At 32.3% G+C, this 16,716-nt stretch overlaps 2 protein-coding genes across 2 annotated transcripts in view; one reads left to right on the top strand and one right to left on the bottom strand.

Moving 5' to 3' along the window:
• LOC101887609 (trissin receptor) overlaps positions 1 to 16,716 on the bottom strand; it is a 336,966-nt gene that overhangs the window by 295,229 nt on the left and 25,021 nt on the right. The gene's annotated exons all lie outside the window — the stretch shown is intronic.
• LOC101889453 (salivary glue protein Sgs-3-like) lies at positions 124 to 1,173 on the top strand. Its single transcript, XM_005175940.2, has one exon. The coding sequence runs from the start codon at positions 124 to 126 to the stop codon at positions 1,171 to 1,173; it is 1,050 nt and encodes a 349-aa protein (XP_005175997.2).

Genomic DNA, 16,716 nt, shown 5'->3' with positions numbered 1-16,716 from the left:
GAGTCAAGACAAGGTTATGGATGGATTAACTATAAAACAGCTCAGAAGTATCTCTAACAGCATCAAATTCATTTGTTCACAGCAACAATCAACTTGCATTGAGAATTCAACCATTAGAGGCAAATGAATTTAAAACTAATCCTGCTCTGTGTAACCCTTCTGGGTTCCAACGTCCTGGTCAATGGTTTTTTCTTCAAGGGTGGCGGTAGTGGTGGTGGAGGTGGTTTTGCCACCAAACTTTGTGCCATGGGTAAAACACAATTCTGTGTAACACCAGCACCACCACCAGCCACGGTGGCTCCCACAGCAACGGGCACCGTTACAACGCCCACAACACCAACGACACCCACAACACCGACCACGCCGACAACACCAACTACCCCCACAACAACTGGCACAGGTACAGGTACCGCACCCACAACCACTGGAACCACCTCAACTTCAACTGGTGGTGGAACTTCACCTACCACCGGCACAGCGCCTCCTACCAGTCCCACTGCTCCTACCTCACCCACCACCGGTAGTGGAACTTCGCCAACAGCTACATCTCCTCCGGCTACTTCACCACCAGCCACTTCTCCACCAGCTACCTCACCAACAGGTTCTTCACCACCAGCCACATCACCATCAGATACTTCACCGCCTGCGACCTCACCACCAGCCAGTTCTCCACCAGCCACTTCTCCACCTGCATCCTCTCCACCCGCATCCTCTCCACCTGCATCCTCTCCACCTGCAACCTCTCCACCTGCAACCTCACCGCCTGCCACCTCACCTCCTGCAACTCTTGATCCTGCCACCACTCCTCCTGCTCCAACAACTCCTCGTTTCCTGGCTCTCGATGAAGTCGATGAGAGAGAGCTTAAAGAGAACCAAGACGCCACTGATGCTGCCGCTGCTGATGATACCGATGCTGAAAGTGAACGTGCTCGCCGCCATCGTCATCTGAGAAAGGTGCGCCGTACCCGTCGCAATCGCAACAAGGTTCGACAGGTGCGTCGTCGTAATCGCAATCGTAAGATACGCCGCAATCGTAAGATACGCCGCAACCGTAAAGCTCGTCGCAATCGTAAAATTCGTCGCAATCGCCGCAAGATTCGCCGCAATCACAGGAAGCGCCTACAAAGACGTCGCCGCATTGCCCGTCGTAACAGGAAGAACAGAAGCGGTTAAATAGACAGACAATTTCCCCCATGAAAGACACCTTCCCTTAACAAAAAGTTATGAAATGAATAAAAATTATTCCAAAGATCAAATACTTATTAATTTTTTCTCTGATGCGGGGCACGTTTATGGGACCTTATGGATCTTTAAAAAATCCACGTTTTTTGGGACCATATTGATCTCTAAAAAATTCTTTAAAAATCCACGTTTATGGGACCTTACTGAACTTTAAAAAATTCTTTAAAAGATCCTCGTTTATGAGGCCTAATGGATCTTTAAAAAATTCTTAAAAAATCCACGTTTATCGGAACTTATGGATCTTTAAAAAATTCTTTAAAAATCCACGTTTATGAGACCTTATGGATCTCTAAAAAAATCTTTAAAAAACCACGTTTATGGAACCTTATGGATCTTTAAAAAATTCTTTAAAAAATCCATGTTTAAAAAATTCTTTAAAAAATCCACGTTTAAAAAATTCTTTTAAAAAATCCACGTTTAAAAAATTCTTTTAAAAAATCCACGTTTAAAAAATTCTTTTAAAAAATCCACGTTTATGGGACCTTATGGATCATTAAAAAATTCTATTAAATATCCACGTTTATGGGACCTCTAAAAAATTCTTTAAAAAACCCCGTTTATGGGACCTTATGGATCTCTAATAAATTCTTTAAGAAATCCACGTTTATGAGACCTTATGGATCTCTACAAAATTCTTTAAAAATCCACGTTTATGAGACCTTATGGATCTTTGAAAAATTCTTTAAAAAATCCACGTTTATGAGGCCTAATGGATCTTTAAAAAATTCTTTAAAAAATCCACGTTTTAGGGAATTTAAGGATCTCTAAAAAATTCTTTAAAAAATCCACGTTTTAGGGAATTTATGGATCTGTAAAAAAAATCTTTAAAAAATCCACGTTTTAGGGAATTTATGGATCTGTAAAAAAATTCTTTAAAAAATCCACGTTTATGGGACCTTATGGATCTCTAAAAAATTCTTCAAAGAACCACGTTTATGGGACCTTATGGATCTCTGAAATATTCTTTAAAAATCCACGTTTTATGGGCTTTAGGGATCTCCAAAGAATCTTTAAAAAATCCAAGTTTAATGGGCTTTAGGGATCTCCAAAAAATTCTTTAAAAAATCCACGTTTAATGGGCTTTATGGATCTTCAACAAATTCCTTAAAAAATCCACGTTTATGGGGCTTTATGGATCTTCAAAAAATTCTTTAAAAAATCCACGTGTATGGGACCTTATGTATCTTTGAAATTCTTTAAGAAATCCACCTTTACGTGCCATTATGGTTCTTTAAACAATTCTTTAAAAATCCAAAATTATGGGTCCTTATGGATCCTTAAAAACATTTAGAAAATTCGCGTTTGTTGGTTCTTATGATTCTTTAAAAAATTCTATAAAAATCCACGTTTATCGGGCCTTACGGATCTTAAAAAAATCCACGTTTATACTACCTTCCCTCCACCTGCCACAACCATAAAATATAAAATATCACACTTATTTTAATTAGCAAATGTCAAATAGCAATTTACTCTAAAAGCCACTTAAATAAGTGATATCATCATTTTTCATTTCTGTCGTTCAAAGTGAGGATAGAGCAACACAAACACACACAGACACGCTATCCTTTAATCTATGATAATTAACATTGGATTCTGAAAGGAAAAATATATATTTAACAGAAAATGTTATCCAAAACCCATCCATCCACTTAACAAGCGATTGCTTTTGCTCATTTTTCATTACCCGTTTTTTGTTGGAATTTTTCCACTATTTTTCCTAAATAATCGCAAAGATGGAATTACGCATCACTAAATTTCAATTAGCAATCTGCTATTAGTCACTTTGGTCCTTGTTGTTTTAGTTTTGTGCAACTTGGCTTATGGCCGCTGCATTTCTGTTAAAACGGATATTTCAAAAGGATGTCCTTTGAATTCAGTTGACTATTTACAGCTGTGCATTGCAGTGTCATATTTTTTTCCTATTTTCAGCAGCAGGAAATTTTCGCTTATCATGAGAGAAAGACTATTATTTTCGTATTGCTTTTGTCCATGTTTATCTAAATTTGTGATGGCTATGCAGAATTTCAGGTTTGAAAAAAGATTATGGAAAGCATACCTGGAAACGAAATTTATTCAACAAAACGTGAATTTTTCAGAGACCCAGAGGCCTTGTAAAGGTATTTTTTTTAAAGATCCATAATTCCACAAAAACTTGGAGTTTTTTAAGATACATACGAACTTTTCGAGATCCAGAGAATTTTTTAAAGATCCATAAATCCCAATAAACGTGGATTTTTTTGAAAAGATTTTGGAGATCCCTTAAGCCCATTAAACGTGGATTTTTTTAAAGAATTTTTTGGAGATCCCTAAAGCCCATTAAACGTGGATTTTTTTAAAGAATTTTTTGGAGATCCCTAAAGCCCATTAAACGTGGATTTTTTGAAGAATTTTTGGAGATCCCTAAAGCCCATAAAACGTGGATTTTTTAAAGATTTTTTTTTTGGAGATACAAAAACGTGGATTTTTTAAAGAATTTTTTGGAGATCCCTAAAGCCCAGAAAACGTGGATTTTTTAAAGAATTTTTTGGAGATCCCTAAAGCCCATAAAATGTGGATATTTTAAAGAATTTTTTGGAGATCCCTAAAGCCCATAAAATGTGGATTTTTTAAAGAATTTTTTGAAGATCCCTAAAGCCCATAAAACGTGGATTTTTTAAAGAATTTTTTGGAGATCCCTAAAGCCCATAAAACGTGGATTTTTTAAAGAATTTTTTGGAGATCCCTAAAGCCCATAAAACGTGGATTTTTTAAAGAATTTTTTGGAGATCCCTAAAGCCCATAAAATGTGGATTTTTTAAAGAATTTTTTGAAGATCCCTAAAGCCCATAAAACGTGGATTTTTTAAAGAATTTTTTGGAGATCCCTAAAGCCCATAAAACGTGGATTTTTTTAAAGAATTTTTTGGAGATCCCTAAAGCCCATAAAATGTGGATATTTTAAAGAATTTTTTGGAGATCCCTAAAGCCCATAAAATGTGGATTTTTTAAAGAATTTTTTGAAGATCCCTAAAGCCCATAAAACGTGGATTTTTTAAAGAATTTTTTGGAGATCCCTAAAGCCCATTAAACGTGGATTTTTTGAAGAATTTTTGGAGATCCCTAAAGCCCATAAAACGTGGATTTTTTAAAGATTTTTTTTTTTGGAGATACCCAATGCCCCAAAAACGTGGATTTTTTAAAGATTTTTTTTTTTGGAGATACCCAATGCCCCAAAAACGTGGATTTTTTAAAGAATTTTTTGAAGATCCCTAAAGCCCATAAAACGTGGATTTTTTAAAGAATTTTTTGGAGATCCCTAAAGCCCATAAAATGTGGATATTTTAAAGAATTTTTTGGAGATCCCTAAAGCCCATAAAATGTGGATTTTTTAAAGAATTTTTTGAAGATCCCTAAAGCCCATAAAACGTGGATTTTTTAAAGAATTTTTTGGAGATCCCTAAAGCCCATAAAATGTGGATATTTTAAAGATTTTTTTGGAGATCCCTAAAGCCCATAAAATGTGGATTTTTTAAAGAATTTTTTGAAGATCCCTAAAGCCCATAAAACGTGGATTTTTTAAAGAATTTTTTGGAGATCCCTAAAGCCCATTAAACGTGGATTTTTTGAAGAATTTTTGGAGATCCCTAAAGCCCATAAAACGTGGATTTTTTAAAGATTTTTTTTTGGAGATACCCAATGCCCCAAAAACGTGGATTTTTTAAAGAATTTTTTGGAGATCCCTAAAGCCCAGAAAACGTGGATTTTTTAAAGAATTTTTTGGAGATCCCTAAAGCCCATAAAATGTGGATATTTTAAAGAATTTTTTGGAGATCCCTAAAGCCCATAAAACGTGGATTTTTTAAAGAATTTTTTGGAGATCCCTAAAGCCCATAAAACGTGGATTTTTTAAAGAATTTTTTGGAGATCCCTAAAGCCCATAAAATGTGGATTTTTTAAAGAATTTTTTGAAGATCCCTAAAGCCCATAAAACGTGGATTTTTTAAAGAATTTTTTGGAGATCCCTAAAGCCCATAAAACGTGGATTTTTTAAAGAATTTTTTGGAGATCCCTAAAGCCCATAAAATGTGGATATTTTAAAGAATTTTTTGGAGATCCCTAAAGCCCATAAAACGTGGATTTTTTAAAGAATTTTTTGGAGATCCCTAAAGCCCATAAAATGTGGATTTTTTAAAGAATTTTTTGAAGATCCCTAAAGCCCATAAAACGTGGATTTTTTAAAGAATTTTTTGGAGATCCCTAAAGCCCATAAAACGTGGATTTTTTAAAGAATTTTTTGGAGATCCCTAAAGCCCATAAAATGTGGATTTTTTAAAGAATTTTTTGAAGATCCCTAAAGCCCATAAAACGTGGATTTTTTAAAGAATTTTTTGGAGATCCCTAAAGCCCATAAAATGTGGATTTTTTAAAGAATTTTTTGAAGATCCCTAAAGCCCATAAAACGTGGATTTTTTAAAGAATTTTTTGGAGATCCCTAAAGCCCATAAAACGTGGATTTTTTAAAGAATTTTTTGGAGATCCCTAAAGCCCATAAAATGTGGATATTTTAAAGAATTTTTTGGAGATCCCTAAAGCCCATAAAATGTGGATTTTTTAAAGAATTTTTTGAAGATCCCTAAAGCCCATAAAACGTGGATTTTTTTAAGAATTTTTTGGAGATCCCTAAAGCCCATAAAATGTGGATTTTTTAAAGAATTTTTTGAAGATCCCTAAAGCCCATAAAACGTGGATTTTTTAAAGAATTTTTTGGAGATCCCTAAAGCCCATAAAACGTGGATTTTTTAAAGAATTTTTTGGAGATCCCTAAAGCCCATAAAATGTGGATATTTTAAAGAATTTTTTGGAGATCCCTAAAGCCCATAAAATGTGGATTTTTTAAAGAATTTTTTGAAGATCCCTAAAGCCCATAAAACGTGGATTTTTTAAAGAATTTTTTGGAGATCCCTAAAGCCCATAAAATGTGGATATTTTAAAGAATTTTTTGGAGATCCCTAAAGCCCATAAAACGTGGATTTTTTAAAGAATTTTTTGGAGATCCCTAAAGCCCATAAAACGTGGATTTTTAAAGAATTTTTTGGAGATCCTTAAAGCCCATAAAACGTGGATTTTTTAAAGAATTTTTTGAAGATCCCTAAAGCCCATAAAACGTGGATTTTTTAAAGAATTTTTTGGAGATCCCTAAAGCCCATAAAACGTGGATTTTTTAAAGAATTTTTTGGAGAGCCCATAAAACGTGGATTTTTTAAAGAATTTTTTGGAGAGCCCATAAAACGTGGATTTTTTAAAGAATTTTTTGGAGAGCCCATAAAACGTGGATTTTTTAAAGAATTTTTTGGAGAGCCCATAAAACGTGGATTTTTTAAAGAATTTTTTGGAGAGCCCATAAAACGTGGATTTTTTAAAGAATTTTTTGGAGAGCCCATAAAACGTGGATTTTTTAAAGAATTTTTTGGAGAGCCCATAAAACGTGGATTTTTAAAGAATTTTTTGGAGAGCCCATAAAACGTGGATTTTTTAAAGAATTTTTTGGAGAGCCCATAAAACGTGGATTTTTTAAAGAATTTTTTGGAGAGCCCATAAAACGTGGATTTTTTAAAGAATTTTTTGGAGAGCCCATAAAACGTGGATTTTTTAAAGAATTTTTTGGAGAGCCCATAAAACGTGGATTTTTTAAAGAATTTTTTGGAGAGCCCATAAAACGTGGATTTTTTAAAGAATTTTTTGGAGAGCCCATAAAACGTGGATTTTTTAAAGAATTTTTTGGAGAGCCCATAAAACGTGGATTTTTTAAAGAATTTTTTGGAGAGCCCATAAAACGTGGATTTTTAAAGAATTTTTTGGAGAGCCCATAAAACGTGGAGTTTTTAAAGAATTTTTTGGAGAGCCCATAAAACGTGGATTTTTTAAAGAATTTTTTGGAGAGCCCATAAAACGTGGATTTTTTAAAGAATTTTTTGGAGAGCCCATAAAACGTGGATTTTTTAAAGAATTTTTTGGAGAGCCCATAAAACGTGGATTTTTTAAAGAATTTTTTGGAGATCCCTAAAGCCGGCCTAACTTACAGCTTTTTTACTTGTCTAACATTTTTTTAACCTGTTGCTTTCGGAAATTCCTAAAAGCCTCTGTGATGTGAATTAAAATGTTTGCCTTGTTCCGTAGTTTTGGTCTACATCCTTAGAACCTGTAAAACAAATAAATTAACATAGCCTGGACACAATTCGCCTTCATTCCATTGTGGCTATTCTCTCGTGTTTTTCTCAACATCCACCTTCGAACTTCTCCCAAGATGACATTACAAATGCAAAGTCCCCTAACAATTGTAAAACAATTCTTTTGTTACCTCACCGAAAAAAATGGAAAATGCCATGGCTGATCAACCAACAATGTCTGTCTGATTGATATCAATTTAATTAAAATGTCAACGAAATATTTCGTGTAAAGCCAGCCGGACATTTGGGAGTTGCAATTTTAAGTGAATGGAATGACCGAAACATTAGGCAATTATTATTAGTTAAATTACAAAGGACAATGGAGGGAGAATTAAAATATGACGGAATTGTGTTAATTTTAACACAAAAAAACTGCAACCAATTTCAGACTGTTGTCATTTCTAAGCCACTCGTCCGACAGCTGTTAAAATTATTCCAGTGACAGCTCATTATATCGTTTACAAGCGTACAAAAAAATTTTCGTGAGAATTTTCCAGAACAAAAGTTATTCCTGATGGAGTTCAAGCGTGATTGTGTGATTTCTTTATATTTGGCTGGAAAACCGCCAGTGGCTATCGTTAGAGCAATCCATTATTTAAATGTGAATAAATCGTTTGTGTCTCGTACAATCGCTCGTTACCGTGATGCTGGTAGCGTAGCCCGACGTCAAGGAAGTGGACGAAAGAAAACAGCAACATCAGCAGAAATGGTTCGAAAAGTAAAGAAGCGACTCAATCGTAACCCGCGTCGCACTGGCCGAAAAATAGATTTTTTAAAGAATGTTTGAAGATATCTAGAACCAAGAAAACGTGGATTTTTTAAAGAAATTTTTAGGATACCTAGAGCCCACAAAACGTGGATTTCTTAAAGAAATTTTTAGGATACCTAGAGCCCACAAAACGTGGATTTCTTAAAGAAATTTTTAGGATACCTAGAGCCCACAAAACGTGGATTTCTTAAAGAAATTTTTAGGATACCTAGAGCCCACAAAACGTGGATTTCTTAAAGAAATTTTTAGGATACCTAGAGCCCAGAAAACGTGTTTTTTTTAAAAAAAATTTTGAGGATATCTAGAGCCCACAAAATATGGATTTTTTAAAGAAATTTTTGATGGCACCTAGAACCAACCAAGCGTGGATTCTTTAAAGAATTTTTTGAAGATAACTGGAGCCCTATTAACGTGTATTATTTAAAGAATTTTTTGAAGATATCTAAGGTCCACCAAACTTGGATTTTTTAAAGAATTTTTTGAAGATACATAGAGCCCATTAAACGTGGATTTTTTAAAGAATTTTTTGAAGATACCTAGAGCCCATTAAACGTGGATTTTTTAAAGAAATTTTTGAAGGCCCATAGAGCCTACAAAACGTGGGTTTTTTAAAGAAATTTTTGAAGGCCCATAGAGCCTACAAAACGTGGGTTTTTTAAAGAAATATTTGAAGGGCCCTAGAGCCCATAAAATGTGTCATTTTTAAATAATTTTTTGAAGGCCCCTAGAGCCCATTAAACAAATTTTTGAAGAAATTTAAAAAGAAATTTATTTTCCAACGTTTTAGAAATTCTTTATTTTTTTTTTTAATTGTAAGGTTCCATAAAATAATATTTAATGGAATTTTTATTAAATTTTAAATTTGTAATAAAGACCTCATACCAAATTTAAATGTCTGATATCGAATAACTAACACCAGAAATTCAATAACATTTATGACACCCATAAAAAAATGTCATAAAGAAATATTTATTAATTTTCGTGGCGAAATGTTAACCTGATTCGAATATTTGTGGGGGGTGCGATAATAATAACAATATCGCTGTTATCAGTATCACCGGAAAAATAATATCACCGGAGCCTACGTTCAAACAAACAACACCAACAGTAACAACAACAGCAGCAATAACAAAATAAATAAAGGGTAGGTAGGGCTGTTTGAAATGCGATAAGAGAAACTATAAATCCTTATGACATGAACAAACATGAGGGGATTTCCTTTTTATGGCAAAATGGGGTGGTTTTATGGAGCTCCGCAAATATTTATTGCAAAAATTACATACATTTAAATAATAATAGTAAATATGTATGCCAATATGTAAAAGTATTAGAATATGTGTTATTGAAAATACCAACCAACCCCATAAGAGGGAGTTTTTAAATAAATTTTTGGAGAAACGTGGATTTTTAAAAGAATTTTTGAAAATCCCTAAAGCCAAAAACCGTGGATTTTTTAAAGAATTTTTTGAACATATCTGGAACCCACAAACGTGGATTTTTTAAAGAATTTTTTTGAAGATATCTAGAACCCACAAACGTGGATTTTTTAAAGAATTTTTTGAAGATACCTAGAGCCCACAAACGTAGATTTTTTAAAGAATTTTTTGAAGATACCTAGAGCCCACAAACGTGGATTTTTTAAAGAATTTTTTGAAGATACCTAGAGCACACAAGCGTGGATTTTTTACAGAATTTTTTGAAGACACCTAGAGCCCACTAAACGTGGATTTTTTAAAGATTTTTTTTGAAAATCCCTAAATCCACAAAACATGGATTTGAAGATGCATAGAGCCCCATAAACGTGGAATTTTTAAAGAAATTTTTGAAGATCCATAAAGCCCCATAAACGTGGACTTTTAAAGAATTTTTTGAAGATCCCCATAGTCCACAAAACGTGGATTTTTTTAAAGAATTTTTTGAAGATCCCCATAGTCCACAAAACGTGGATTTTTTAAAGAATTTTTTTAAGATCCCTAGAGCCCCATAAACGTGTATTTTTTTAGGAATTTTTTAAGATCCCTAGAGCCCCATAAACGTGGATTTTTTTAAGAATTTTTTAAGACCCTAGAGCCCCATAAACGTGGATTTTTTAAAGAATTTTTTGAAGATACCTAGAGCCCACAAAACGTGGATTTTTTTAAGAATACTTTGAAGATACCTAGAGTCCATGAATCGTGGATTTTTTTAAGAATATTTTGAAGATACCTAGAGTCCATGAATCGTGGATTTTTTTGAAGATACCTAGAGCCCAAGAAACGTGGATTTTTTAAAGAATTTTTTGAAGATACCTAGAGCCCACAAAACGTGAATTTTTTAAAGAATTTGTTTAAGTTCCCTAGAGCCCATAAAACTTGGATTTTTTTAATAATTTTTCGAAGATAACTAGAGCCCATAAAACGTGGATTTTTTAAAGAATTTTTTGAAGATACCTAGAGCCCATGAAACGTGGATTTTTTAAAGATTTTTTTGAAGATACCTAGAGCCCATGGAACGTGGATTTTTTAAAGAATTTTTTGAAGATACCTTTAGCCCACAAAACGTGGATTTTTTAAAGAATTTTTTGAAGATCCATAGACCCCCATAAACGTGGATTTTTTAAAGAAATTTTTGAAGATCTATAGAGCCCCATAAACGTGGATTTGTTAAAGAAATTTTTGAAGATCTATAGAGCCCCATAAACGTGGATTTTTTAAAGAAATTTTTGAAGATCTATAGAGCCCCATAAACGTGGATTTTTTAAAGAAACTTTTGAAGATCTATAGAGCCCCACAAACGTGGATTTTTTAAAGAAATTTTTGAAGATCTATAGAGCCCCATAAACGTGGATTTTTAAAGAAATTTTTGAAGATCTATAGAGGCCCATAAACGTGGATTTTTAAAGAAATTTTTGAAGATCTATAGAGCCCCATAAACGTGGATTTTTTAAAGAAATTTTTGAAGATCTATAGAGCCCCATAAATGTGGATTTTTTAAAGAAATTTTTGAAGATCTATAGAGCCCCATAAACGTGGATTTTTTAAAGAAATTTTTGAAGATCTATAGAGCCCCATAAACGTGGATTTTTTAAAGAAATTTTTGAAGATCTATAGAGCCCCATAAACGTGGATTTTTTAAAGAAATTTTTGAAGATCTATAGAGCCCCATAAACGTGGATTTTTTAAAGAAATTTTTGAAGATCTATAGAGCCCCATAAACGTGGATTTTTTAAAGAAATTTTTGAAGATCTATAGAGCCCCATAAACGTGGATTTTTTAAAGAAATTTTGAAGATCTATAGAGCCCCATAAACGTGGATTTTTTAAAGAAATTTTTGAAGATCTATAGAGCCCCATAAACGTGGATTTTTTAAAGAAATTTTTGAAGATCTATAGAGCCCCATAAACGTGGATTTTTTAAAGAAATTTTTGAAGATCTATAGAGCCCCATAAACGTGGATTTTTTAAAGAAATTTTTGAAGATCTATAGAGCCCCATAAACGTGGATTTTTTAAAGAAATTTTTGAAGATCTATAGAGCCCCATAAACGTGGATTTTTTTAAAGAAATTTTTGAAGATCTATAGAGCCCCATAAACGTGGATTTTTTAAAGAAATTTTTGAAGATCTATAGAGCCCCATAAACGTGGATTTTTTTAAAGAAATTTTTGAAGATCTATAGAGCCCCATAAACGTGGATTTTTTAAAGATACCTAGAGCCCACAAACGTGGATTTTTTAAAGAATTTTTTGAAGATACCTAGAGCCCACAAAACGTGGATTTTTTTAAGAATTTTTTGAAGATACCTAGAGCCCACAAAACGTGTATTTTTTAAAGAATTTTTTGAAGATACCTAGAGCCCACAAAACGTGGATTTTTTTAAGAATTTTTTGAAGATACCTTGAGCCCACAAAACGTGGATTTTTTAAAGAATTTTTTGAAGATACCTAGAGCCCACAAAACGTGGATTTTTTTAAGAATTTTTTGAAGATACCTTGAGCCCACAAAACGTGGATTTTTTAAAGAATTTTTTGAAGATACCTAGAGCCCACAAAACGTGGATTTTTTTAAGAATTTTTTGAAGATACCTAGAGCCCACAAAACGTGGATTTTTTAAAGAATTTTTTTAAGATACCTAGAGCCCACAAAACGTGGATTTTTTTAAGAATTTTTTGAAGATACCTAGAGCCCACAACACGTGGATTTTTTAAAGAATTTTTTGAAGACCCCAAAAACTTGGATTTTTTAAAGAATTTTTTGAAGACCCCAAAAACGTGGATTTTTTAAAGAATTTTTGGAAGACCCCAAAAAACGTGGATTTTTCAAAGAATTTTTGGAAGACCCCAAAAACGTGGATTTTTTAAAGAATTTTTGGAAGACCCCAAAAACGTGGATTTTTTAAAGAATTTTTGGAAGACCCCAAAAACGTGGATTTTTTAAAGAATTTTTGGAAGACCCCAAAAACGTGGATTTTGATTTTGATTTTGAGATTCACCTTGTCCGCCTAACTTGGGAATCTAAACAAAAATTACATAAATTCTTAATAATTGACCAAATCTAGTGGCTTGATTTTCCCCTGAAAGTACAAAGCTCAAAGCTGCGTAATAATAAAGAAAAACAAACAAGGAAAAACAACCCATCAAGTTGTTGTTGTAACAATCCTTCTGGGGAAAATGTGTTTGTGTGTGAACAACAAAAAACAAAGCTATTTATTTTAATAAGGCTTTCAGCAGAACTGTGGCTTTTAACACAGGATTTGGCCAACAAAACCGGCAGACAGCCGGACAGATAACAACAAATACTCTTTACGGTATTTCTTACCTCTAACTCCTAACCAAATGGTTAGTTGTTAAGGGATTTAGACGGAGAACCAAAGAAAAGTTATTCGTAAAAATTTCAATAGACATAGATCCTCGGAGGATAACATGGCAACATAACAACACACTCACATACATACATAGGTATGTGCGTTAGACATATTTTTTGACAGTGAATGAATGAATGGTATTTTTGGTGGTTATTAAAAGCTTCTTACACCACTTAACCAGCGCCCGCATTTGCAAATACATATTTTATGAGCGCAAATACTTGGAATTCTTAATTTTCAAACAAAAAACATTCACACACACACATATGTATTTATACATGAATATATTAGTATGTGGGTATATAATTCATATGCTTTTTGGTTGGATTCCCTAGGAAGCCTAGGAACAAAAAGTAGATATGCCTTGTAATATAATATTAATTGAAGCTCTTTTCAAATAAAGATCGTATATGCGAAACATGTTGATGAATAATAAATTGCTTTGGTTTTTAAAATTTTTGCCAAATTGTTTGTGAAGCCATAAAACATTAATGCCTATTTTAGAATAGACGAAAATGGAAAATAAAAATTATTTGAAAAGGAAAATATTTGCAAATTAAGTAATACAATGAGATTCAGATTGATTACGTATGTATACATATACACACGTATATATAAGGCCCCATATACGTGGATTTTTTAAAGAATTTTTTGAAGATACCTAAGGCCCCATAAACGTGAATTTTTTTAAGAATTTTTTGAAGATGCCTAAGGCCCCATAAACGTGGATTTTTTAAAGAATTTTTTGAAGATACCTAAGGCCCCATAAACGTGGATTTTTTTAAAGAATTTTTTCAAGATACATAAGACCCCATAAACGTGGACTTTTTTTAAGAATTTTTTCAAGATACGTAAGACCCCATAAAGGTGGATTTTTTTAAGATTTTTTTCAGGATACATAGGACCCCATAAACGTGGATTTTTTTATGATTTTTTTCAGGATACATAGGACCCCATAAACGTGGATTTTTTAAAGAACTTTTTGGATTTTTTAAAGATTTTTTTGGAGATACCTAATGCCCCATAAACGTGGATTTTTTAAAGAACTTTTTGGATTTTTTAAAGATTTTTTTGGAATCCCTCGAGGTCCATGAAACGTGGATTTTTTAAAGATTTTTTTGGAGATACCTAAGGCTGCATAAACCTTGATTTTTTAAAGAATTTTTTGAAAATCCCTAAAGTCTACGAAAGTTGGATTTTTGAAAATTTTTCTCCATGAAACATTTATTTTTAAAGAGTTTTTTTAATATCCCTAGAGCCTACAAAATTTGGATTTTTGAAGAATTTTTTGAAATTCCTCAAGGTCCAACAAACATTTATTTTTAAAGAATTTTTTGAAAATCCTCGAGGTCCATGAAACATGGATTTTTTAGAGAATTTTTTGAAAATCATCAAAGTCCATAAAACATAGATTTTTAACGATTTTTATTTTTTTGAAAATCTCAAAGTCCATGAAACGTGGATTTTTTTAAACAATTTTTTGAAGATACATAAGGCCCCATAGACGTGGATTTTTAAAAATCCTCAAAGTCTATGAAACTTAGATTTTTTTTAACGAATTTTTTGAAAACCTTCAGGGTCTATGAAACGTGGATTTTTTTAAAGATTTTTTTTAAATCTTCAAAGTCCATGAATCGTGGATTTTTTAAAGATTTTTGTTTAAATCTTCAAAGTCCATGAAACGTGGATTTTTTAAAGATTTTTGTTTAAATCTTCAAAGTCCATGAAACGTGGATTTTTTAAAGATTTTTTTTAAATCTTCAAAGTCCATGAATCGTGGATTTTTTTAAGATTTTTTTTTAAATCTTCAAAGTCCATGAAACTTGGATTTTTTAAAGATTTTTTTTCAAATCTTCAAAGTCCATGAAACGTGGATTTTTTAACGAATTTTTTGAAAAACTTCAGGGTCTATGAAACGTGGATTTTTTAAAGATTTTTTTAAAATCTTCAAAGTCCATGAAACGTGGATTTTTTAAAGATTTTTTTAAAATCTTCAAAGTCCATGAAACGTGAATTTTTTAAAGATCTTTTTGAAGATACATAAGTACCCATAGACGTGGATTTTTTAACGAATTTTTTGAAAATCTTCAAAGTCAACAAGACGCGGATTTTTTTAAGAATTTTTGAAAATCATCAAGGTCCATGAAATATTTATTTTTAAAAAAATTTTTGAAAATCCCTAGAGCCTACGAAACTTGGATTCTTGAAGATTTTTTTGAAAGCCATCAAGGTCCATGAAACATTTATTTTTAAAGATTCAGTGTCCATGAAACATTTATTTTTAAAGCATTTTTTTAAAATCCATATAGCCTACGAATCTTGGATTTTTGAAAAATTTTTTGAATGTCCTCAAGGTCCATGAAGCATTTATTTTGATAGAATTTTTTGAAAATCCTCAAGGTCCATGAAACTTGGATTTTTTAAAAAAATTTTTGAAAATACATAAGGCCCCGTAGACGTGGATTTTTTTAAGAATTTTTTAAAAATCCTCAAAGTCTAATCCTCCTCTTAGATTTTTTAACGAATTTTTTTAAAACCTTCTAGGTCCATAAAACATTAAATGTGGATTTTTTAAAGAATTTTTTGAAAATCCCCTAGGTCCATAAAATAATTATTTTTGAAGAAGTTTTAGAATATCCCCACAAGCTACGAAACTTGATTTTTTTCAAGGTCCACAAAACATGTATAATTAAAGATTTTTTGGAAGATCTATAAAGCAGTTTTTGAATATCCCATGGGCCCTTAAACGTGGAATTTTAGAGAATTTGTTGAATATGTAAGGCCGCATAAACGTGGAATTTGTTATGTAATTTTTGAAGATCCTTAATGCCACGTGGGGCCTTTTAGATTTTTGAAAAATATTTTGAAGATCCCCAGAGCCAATGGAACCTGAGTTTTTTAAAGAAGTTTTTTGAAGTTGCATAAAGCACCTATAAAAGTGTTTTTTTAAGATTTTTTTTAAGATCGTGGAGTCTATGAAACGTGGTTTTCTTAAAACATTTTTTGAATGCCCATAAGTCCCCATAAACGTGGTTTTTTTTAAGATTTTTTTTATATCCCATGGAAATTTTTAAAAAATTCCTAGAATTCATAAAACGTCTATTTAAAAAAATGAAGATTCCTGGAGCCTATAAATCGTTAATATTTTGAAGAATTCATAAGGATATCAACGTAATTTTTTTAAGGAATTTGTGCGAGATTCCTAGTGTCCACAAAACGTGAGCTTTTTTAAAAAACTTAAATTAGTTTTTTAGAGCTCCACAGGGCTTAAAATTCGTGGATTTTATTTTAAATTTTTTAGTGATTTTTAAGGATTTGTTTTAAAGATTTACAGATTTTAAATTTTAAAAACGCTGATTTTTACAGTTTATTGTGCCCACAATCGCGGGTTTCTTTATACCCTCCAGCATAGCATGGAGGTTATATTAAGTTTGTCATTCCTTTTGTAACACCTCTTAATATACATTTTTGACCTCACGAAGTATATATATTCTTGATCAGCATAAAATTCTATGTCGATTTAACGATGACCGTTCGTCTGTCCGTCTGTAGGTTGATAAGTTTTTACTCAGGTACTAGGTTGATAAGATTTACTTGTGTATTTCGTCTGCAGGACTTTTGGTATTGAAGTCATGGAAATCGTTTCAAATTTTGTAATGCT

Source organism: Musca domestica, unplaced genomic scaffold (assembly GCF_030504385.1).
Source record: "Musca domestica strain aabys unplaced genomic scaffold, Musca_domestica.polishedcontigs.V.1.1 62, whole genome shotgun sequence".
NCBI classification, from domain to species: Eukaryota; Metazoa; Arthropoda; class Insecta; order Diptera; family Muscidae; genus Musca; species Musca domestica.
The sequence above is the reverse complement of the archived record's forward strand: the minus strand, read 5'-3'. Positions and strand labels throughout refer to the sequence as shown.